This window comes from Nicotiana sylvestris, chromosome 7, assembly GCF_000393655.2.
Source record: "Nicotiana sylvestris chromosome 7, ASM39365v2, whole genome shotgun sequence".
In the NCBI taxonomy this organism is placed as follows: Eukaryota; Viridiplantae; Streptophyta; class Magnoliopsida; order Solanales; family Solanaceae; genus Nicotiana; species Nicotiana sylvestris.
Window position 1 is genome coordinate 50,088,878 of NC_091063.1, and position 8,878 is coordinate 50,097,755.

Sequence of the window (8,878 nt, forward strand, 5' to 3'; positions counted from 1 at the left end):
GTGATGTCATGCCATATTCAGTGAGTGTTAATGCACAAAGGGTGGTGTTGTGCCTATTTCTGTGAGTGTTAATGCATGAAGGGCGACATTGTGCCATGATTATGAGAGAGTTAAAGCACGAAGGGTGATGTCGTGCTGTTTCTATTGATTTTATGGTGAGGACAAGAGTAAAAGCACGAAGGGTGATGCTGTGCACGCGTTACTGTGTAATCATTTCTGTTGGTTAAAGTTTGATATTTACTTTGCTTCTTTACTTTATTGCTGTCATAAATTTGATATTCCCCTCAGCATGTTTCCCTTCCCCATTTTTACCTGTTAAACTTCTGTTATTATTATTTCTCGTACATGATTTAACTGCACAGGTTATATTGTTATCGTGTCCTAGCCTCGTCACTACTTCACCGAGCTTAGGCTCGACACTTACCAGTACATGGGGTCGGTTATACTGATACTGCACTCTGCACTTTTTGTGCAGATTTCGATACTGGACCTCGTGAGTAGTGTTGAGGTTGCTGCCTTTAGTCTACGGGAGACCCAAGGTAGATCTGCCGGCGTCCGTAGTCCTTGGAGTCCCCCTTCCCCTATTTCGGATTATCTGTCTCTTTCTATTTCAAGAACAATTATATTTCTTTTAAACTAGTATTTGTAGAACTTCTTAGGCGTTTATGAATTGTGACACCAGATCATCGGGGTAGACATGTATTGGAGTATTTTGAACTGTTATAATACTTCCACATTTTATATCTGTTTAGATTTAGTTATTAATTATTTCTATTTGGGTTGATTGTAATATGTTAAGACTGTAATTGTTGGCTTGCCTAGCATTCAAGAGTTAGGTGCCTCCCGACGGTGGCAAAGCTGGGTCGTGACAAGTTGGTATCAGAGCACTAGGTTGCCTAGGTCTCACAATTCACAAACAAGCTAGGTAGAGTCTGAGGGATCGGTACAGAGACATTTGTACTTATTAACTAGAGGCTACAGAGTTTAGGAATACCTTCACATCTACTCGTCTCTGTCGTGCAATTTGACTTCTCAATACTAATTGAACTTCTACTCTGTTCTTTCGTAGATAGCGAGAACACGTACCGCTTCATCAGCTGATCAGTAGCCCAAGCCCCCCAGTGGCAGCTCCTACGAGGGGTAGAGGACGAGGTCGAGGCTATGGTAGAGGCCGAGGTAGGGGCAGGGATCAGCCTAGAGCTCGAGTAGCAGCACCACCAGTGGAGCCTCAGGTGGAGTTTGATGATGAGGTTCAGCTCAGACCGTTCCGGCAGGGCCAACTCAGGTTCTAGAGGGGTTCATCACCACCCCGATACTCCAGGATGCTCTAGTTTGTCTAGTGGGCCTTATGGAGAGTGTCGCTCAGGCAAACATACTTCCTATAGCACCAGCCGTCTCTTAGGATGGAGGAGGAGCACACACTCCAGCTACTCGCACTCCGGAGCAAATGGCTCCCCAGTTCCAGACTCCACCAGCTCAGCCGATAGGAGTAGCTTAGCCAGTTGTTGCGGCTCAGGCCACTTGTGGATCATCTATGTCTTCTGAGGCCTTGTTGATGTTGGATAAGTTCACCTAGCTTTTCCCGGTTCATTACAGTGGGGCAGCTTCTGAGGACCCCCAGTATTATCTTAATCGCTGCCATGAGGTGTTGCGAAACATGGGGATAGTAGAGACCAATGGGGTTGACTTTGTTATATTCCAGATGATAGGGTCCACTAAGCGATGGTGGAATGATTTTGTGTTGACTAGACCAACTGTGTCGCCTGCATTGACTTGGGACCAGTTCTCCCAGTTATTTCTCGAGAAGTTCCTTCCTGTCACTCAGAGAGAGGACTATCGCAAGCAATTCGAGCATCTTTAGTAGGGTTCTATGACTGCCACTCAGTACGAGACTAGGTTTGTTGATTTGGCTCGTCATGCTCTTCTTATACTCCTCATTGAGAGAGAGAGAGAGGAGGAGGTTCATTGAGAGACTCGCTCAACCTATCAGATTGCAGATGGCTAAGGAGATGGGTAGCGAGATTTCCTTTCAGGATGCGACTAATGTGGCCCGGCGAGTTGAGGTAGTTCTTGCTCGAGGGAGTGGTCAGATGTGTGACTAAAGACCTCGTCATTCGGGTAGGTTCAGTGGTGCCTCATTTGGAGGCAGGGATTCTTTTGGTAGGGGCCATCCTCCCAGGCCATTTCATTCAACACTTCAGGCTTTTCATGGTGCTTCAGGTGGTTGTGGTTCTCATATGAATTATTTTGATTAGCTACCCTACAGTGCACCACAAGATACTATCAGTGCACCTCCGCTCCAGAGTTTTCATGGTTACTCAGGCCGCCAAGGTTAGTTTCAGGTTTAGCAGTCCCAACAGCCGAGGACTTGTTATACTTGTGGCGATCTGAGGCACATTGCTAGATTTTGCCCGCGAGCATCGAGTAGTTCTCAACATTAGGGTTCTCATGTCGTGGTTTCGGCATCGGGTGTTCCACCGCCCACTCAGCCAGCTAGAGGTATGGGTCAGACAGCTAGAGGTGGAGGTCGAGGTATTAGAGGTAGAGGTCAGGTCGCTAGAGGTGGAGGTCAGCTAGTAGGGGGCCATCCCAGGGATTTAGTTTAAAGTGGTAGGGTCCAGCCCGGATGTTATGCTTTCCCAGCTAGGCCTGAGGCTGAGGCATCTGATACCGTTATCACAGGTACGATTTCAGTTTGTAGTAGAGATACTTCCGTTCTATTTGATCAAGGGTCTACATACTCCTATGTGTCATCTTATTTTGCTACGTATTTGGTTATGCCTCGTGATTCTTTGAGTGCTCCTGTATATGTGTCCACACCGGTGGGTGATTCTATTATTGTAGATCATGTTTATCACTCGTGTATGGTTATTATTGGGGGTCTTGAGACCTATGTAGATCTCCTACTTCTGGATATGGTTGATTTTGATGTCATCTTGGGGATGGATTGACTGTCACCTTATCATGCCATATTGGACTGCCACACCAAGACCGTAACCTTAGCCTTGCTGGGTTGCATCTATTGGAGTGGAGAGGGACTCCTGGTCATTCTACCAGTAGGGTCATTTCTTATATGAAGCCTCGGCGTATTGTTGAGAAGGGGTGTTTGGCTTATTTGGCTTATGTTCGCGATCCCAGTGCAGAGGTTCCTTCCATGGAGTCTGTACCAGTTGTTCCTAAGTTTCCAGAGGTATTTCCTACAGACCTTCCAGGGATGCCCACTGATAGGGATATTGACTTTTGCATCGATGTTGCTCCGGGAACTCAACCTATTTCCATTCCGCTATACTACATAGCCCTGCTAGAATTGAAATAATTGAAGGAACAATTGCAAGATTTGCTGGATAAGGGCTTTATTAGGCCTATGTCTCGCCCTGGGGTGCGTCGGTGTTGTTTGTTAAGAAGAAGGATGGGTCGATGAGGATGTGCATAGACTATCGATAGTTGAACAAAGTCACTATCAAGAACAAGTATCCATTGTCGAGGATTGATGATTTATTTGATCAGCTTCAAGGTGACAAGGTGTTTTCGAAGATTGATTTGAGGTCTGGCTACCATCAGTTGAGGATTAGGCATCTGATGTCCCTAAGACAGATTTTCGCACTCGGTACGAGCATTATGAGTTTCTAGTGATATCATTTGGGTTGACAAATGCCCCATAAGCCTTTATGGATTTCATGAACCAGGTGCTCAAGCCTTATCTGGACTCTTTTGTGATTGTTTTCATTGATGGTATCTTGATCTACTCCCGCATCCGAGTGGAGCATGAGTAGCACCTTCGAGTCGTTCTTCAGATTCTGAGAGATAGTCAGTTGTATGTTAAGTTTTTGAAATGTGAGTTGTGGTTGAGTTTAGTTGCTTTCTTGGGTCATGTTGTATCAGCAGAGGGTATTCAGGTGGATCCTAAGAAGATCGAGGAAATCAAGAATTGGCCTAGACCTACATCAGCTATATAGATCTGGAGTTTCTTAGGTTTGGTGGGTTATTACTATCGATTTGTGGAGGGGTTTTCATCTATAGAAGATCTGATGACCAGATTGACCCAGAAGGGTGCCCCGTTCAGGTGGTCGGACGAGTGTAAGGCGAGCTTTCAGAAGCTCAAGACAGCTTTGACTACGACGTCGGTGTTGGTGTTTCCCACAGGTTCTGGGCCATATATAGTGTATTGTGACGTATCTCATATTGGACTTGGTGCGGTGTTGATGCAAAATAGCAAGGTTATTGCATATGCTTCGCAATAGTTGAAGATCCACGAGAAGAATTATCCAGTTCATGATTTGGAGCTAGCAGCCATTGTTCACGCGCTGAAGATTTGGAGACATTATTTATGTAGTATATCATGTGAGGTGTTCACGGATCACAAGAGTTTGCAATACTTGTTCAAGTAGAAGGAGCTAAACTTGAGGCAGAGAAGGTGGTTGGAGTTATTAAAGGACTATGATATCACCATCTCGTATCATCTTGGGAAGGCAAATATAGTGGCCGATGCTTTGAGTAGGAAGTCATCCAGTATGGATAGCCTTGCGTATATTCCGATTGGTGAGAGACTGCTTGCTTTGGATGTTCAGGCTTTAGCCAATCAGTTCTTGAGGTTGGATATTTCTGAGCCCAACCGTGTTCTAGCTTACATAGTCGCTTGGTCTTCGTTATTTGAGCGTATTAGAGATCCACAGTATGATGATCCTCATTTGCTTGTCCTTAGGGGCACAGTGCAGCGCAGAGATGCCAAACAGGTTTTAGTTGGAGATGATGGAGTTTTGAGAATGCAGGGACGTGTTTATATGCTTAATATAGACGGACTTCGTGAGTTGATTCTAGAGGAGACCCATAGTTCCCGGTATTCTATTCATCCGGCCGCCGCCAAGATGTACCACGACTTGCGGCAGCATTATTGGTGGAGGAGAATGAAGAAGGATATTATTGCATATGTAGCTCGGTGTTTGAATTGTCAACAGGTAAAGTACGAGCATCAAAGACTTGGTGGTTTACTTTAGAAGATTGAAATTCCTGAGTGGAGGTGGGAGCGTATCACTATGGACTTTGTTGTTGGACTCCCACGAACTTAGAGGAAGTTCGACGCAGTTTGAGTCATTGTGGATAGGTTGACCAAGTCTGCGCATTTCATTCCTGTGGCGGTTTCCTATTCTTCTGAACGGTTGGCAGAGATTTATATCCGTGAGATCATCCGTCTTCATGGTGTGCCTGTGTCTATCATTTCGAACCAAGGTACGCAGTTTACCTCGCATTTTTGAGGGCAGTTCAGCGTGAGTTGGGTACGTGGGTCGAGTTGAGCACAACATTTCATCATCAGACGGAAGGACAGTACGAGCATACTATTCAGATCTTGGAGGACATGCTTTGAGCCTGTGTTATTGACTTTGGAGGTTCTTGGGATCGGTTTTTACCGTTAGCGGAGTTTGCCTACAACAACAACTATCAGTCGAGCATCCAGATGGCCCCTTATGAGGCATTATATGGTAGACGATGTCGATCGCCAGTTGGGTGGTTTGAGCCGGGAGAGGCTCATTTGTTGGGTACAGATTTAGTACATGATGCCTTGGATAAGGTTAAGATTTTTTAGGATAGGCTTCATACAGCTCAGTCTAGGCAAAAATGTTATGCCGACCGTAAGGTTTGTGATATGGAATTCATGGTTAAAGAGCGAGTGTTCCTTTGGGTGTCGCCTATGAATGGCGTGATGATATTTGGGAAGAAGGGTAAGCTAAGCCCTAGGTTCATCGGGCCTTTTGAGATCCTTGATCGAGTGGTAGAGGTGGATTATAGACTTGCGTTGCCGCTAGGTTTATCAGATGTGCATCCAGTATTTCATGTGTCCATGCTTCGAAAGTATCACGGCGATCCATCCCAAGTGTTAGACTTCAGCACTGTCCAGTTGGACAGGGATTTGACCTATGAGGAGGAGCCGATAGCCATCTTAGACCGGCAGGTTCGACAGTTGAGATTTAAAAGTTATCCATCAGTTCATGTGTAGTGGAGAGGTCAGCCTGTTGAGTCAGCCACCTGGGAGTCCGAGTCCGATATGTAGAGCCGATATCCCTATCTTTTCACCGACTCAGGTACTATTCAATTTCCATTCGAGGACAAATAATTGTTTTAGATGTGGAGAATGTGATGACCCAAAGGGTCATCTTTTGTTTTAGAATTCGAATTTGGGTTTTGAGGCCTTGAAAACCTCATTTTCCTTCTCCTCGATTCGCGTGCATAATCGGAGTGCATTTTTGGAAAGCCTTTGTATGAAATTTAAGAAAAATATTGAAATTTTGCCTTTAAATTGATTAAAATTGACTTTGATCAATATTTTTGGTAAACGGACTCGGATCCGTGATTTGACAGTCCCGTAGGGTCCGTAGTAAAATATGAGACTTGTGTGTATGCTCGGAATCGAATTCCGAGGTCCCTAGCCCGAGAAATGAATTTTTGAAGAAAATTGTCTGTTGGAAAATATAAGGATTTTTAGAAATGGAATAGTGTGTAATCTCATTGGTATCGGGCCCGTATTTTAGTTCTGGAGCCCGATACAGGTTTAATATAGTATGTAAGTCGTATCTGTGAAATTTGGTGAAAAACGGAAGAGATTTGATATAAATCAGACCCTTGGTTGAGAAAATAGAAATTTTGAACTATCGTGAGAATTTCATGAGTTTTGGTGTTAAATTCGTTGTTTAAGATGTTATTTTGGAGATTTGATCGTACGAGCAAGTCCGTATGATGTTTTTAGACTTATGTGCATGTTTAGTTTGGAGCCCCGAGGGCTCGGGTGAGTTTTGGATAGGCCACGGGGTGTTTTGGACTTAGGATTATATTGCTGGTATACTTCAGCTGTTGCAGGCCTCTGATCTCGCAATTGCGAGCTTCACAGGCTTGACAATTGCGAGCCTTTCATCGCAAATGCGACCAAAAGGATGGGCCAACATGTTTGCATTTGCAAACATTCCTTCGCATTTGCGAAGTCAACATGGAGGGTCAACCTTCGCAATTGCGACAGTAGCAGACACGCAGCAGGTTCGCATTTGTGAAGCATGCCTGTCGCAAATGCGAAATCTGCAACTGATCAAAACATCACTTGGACGGGATTTTGAACTCATTTCTCAAATTTTCAAACCCTAAGCTCCTATATGCGATTTTCCAAAGGAGAGTTCTTTCCCAAATTATAGGAATTTCAAAATTTGGGGATCTAGACTTCAAATTGAGGCCGAATTTCAAAACCAATTGCATATTTGGGTTCGTGGGTGAATGGGTAGTGAGGTTTTGGTTCGAACTTTGAGTTTTGACCAAGCGGGCCCGAGGTCAGTTTTGGCTTTTGGGAAAAATATTGGAAAATCTATAATTAAGCATTGGAATTGAGTTCTTTAGCATTTATTGATGTTGTTAAGTAAATTATGAATAGATACAAGCGGATTGGAAGTGGAACCGAGAGGTAAAGCGGTAATTGAGGCTTGATTTTGGCCGTAGAATCGAGGTAAGTGTTTGGTCTAACCTTAGCTTGAGGGAATAAGTGTTGTTGTCTTATTTTCTACGTGTTAGCATTGAGTACGACGTATAGGTGTGGTGACGAGTATCTATACGTTGGTGTCGAGCATGCAAGTGAGTCTTATACTGTGACAGTTGTGTCTCTTATTACATACTGTTCATGCTTAAATTGATGATTATCCATGTTGAACAAGTCTTATAATATTTTCTTGATATTGGATCATTGTTGAGTATTGACTCAAGTTGACACTTACATTGTGAATTTAACTGTTGAAACAAGATTGGTTATAGCTGATTCCCTTGTCGGGAAGTTATTATTTCTATTGTTTGGGTGAGGAAGAGTGTAAAGCACGAAGGGTGATGCCGTGCATGATATTGTGAGAGAGTGTTAATGCACGAAGGGTGATGCCATGCCATATTCAGTGAGTGTTAATGCACGAAGGGTGGTGTCATGCCTATTTCTGTGAGTGTTAATGCATGAAGGGCGACATTGTGCCATGATTATGAGAGAGTTAAAGCATGAAGGGTGATGTCGTGCCGTTTCTGTTGATTTTATGGTGAGGACTAGAGTAAAGCACGAAGGGTGATGCCGTGCACGTGTTACTGTGTTATCATTTCTGTTGGTTCAAGTTTGATATTTACCTTGCTTCTTTACTTTATTGCTGTCATAAATCTGATATTCCCCTCAGCATGTTTCCCATCTTTACCTGTTAAACTTTTGTTATTATTGTTTCTCGTACATGATTTAACTGCACCGGTTATATTGTTGTTATGTCCTAGCCTCGTCACTACTTTGTCGAGATTAGGCTTGACACTTACCAGTACATGAGGTCGGTTGTACTAATACTGTACTCTGCAATTTTTGTGCAGATTTCTGTGCTGGACCTCGTGAGTAGTGTTGAGGTTGCTGCCTTCAGTCTACGGGAGACCCAAGGTAGATCTGCCAGCATCCGCAGACCCTGTAGTCCCCCTTCCCCCTATTTCAGATTATCTGTCTCTTTCCATTTTGAGAATAGTTGTATTTCTTTTAAACTAGTATTTGTAGAACTTCTTAAACGTTTGTGAATCGTGACACCAGATCATTGGGGTAGACATGTATTGGAGTATTTTGAACTGTTATAACACTTCCGCACTTTATATCTGTTTAGCTTTAGTTATTAATTATTTCTGTTTGGGTTAATTGTTAATGTGTTAAGACCGTAACTGTTGGCTTGCCTAGCATTCAAGAGTTAGGCGCCATCACGATCCCGACGGTGGGAAATCCGGGTTGTGATAATATTTCATTTTTACCTGCATTTTGCTCATCTATTGATACTAGAAAAAATAGAAATTTGCAGATTCACTGCCTATTACAAATTCTACTTAGTTCATGCTTGTAAATTGTCTC

General features: G+C 43.6%; 1 protein-coding gene across 1 annotated transcript; it reads left to right on the forward strand.

Annotated features, from left to right (window-relative positions):
• The first annotated feature begins 4,511 nt into the window (after positions 1–4,511).
• Positions 4,512–4,994, forward strand: LOC138873101 (uncharacterized). The gene has a single exon (XM_070151538.1). It carries the CDS (start codon positions 4,512–4,514, stop codon positions 4,992–4,994), a length of 483 nt encoding a protein of 160 aa, XP_070007639.1.
• Positions 4,995–8,878: the final 3,884 nt, after the last annotated feature.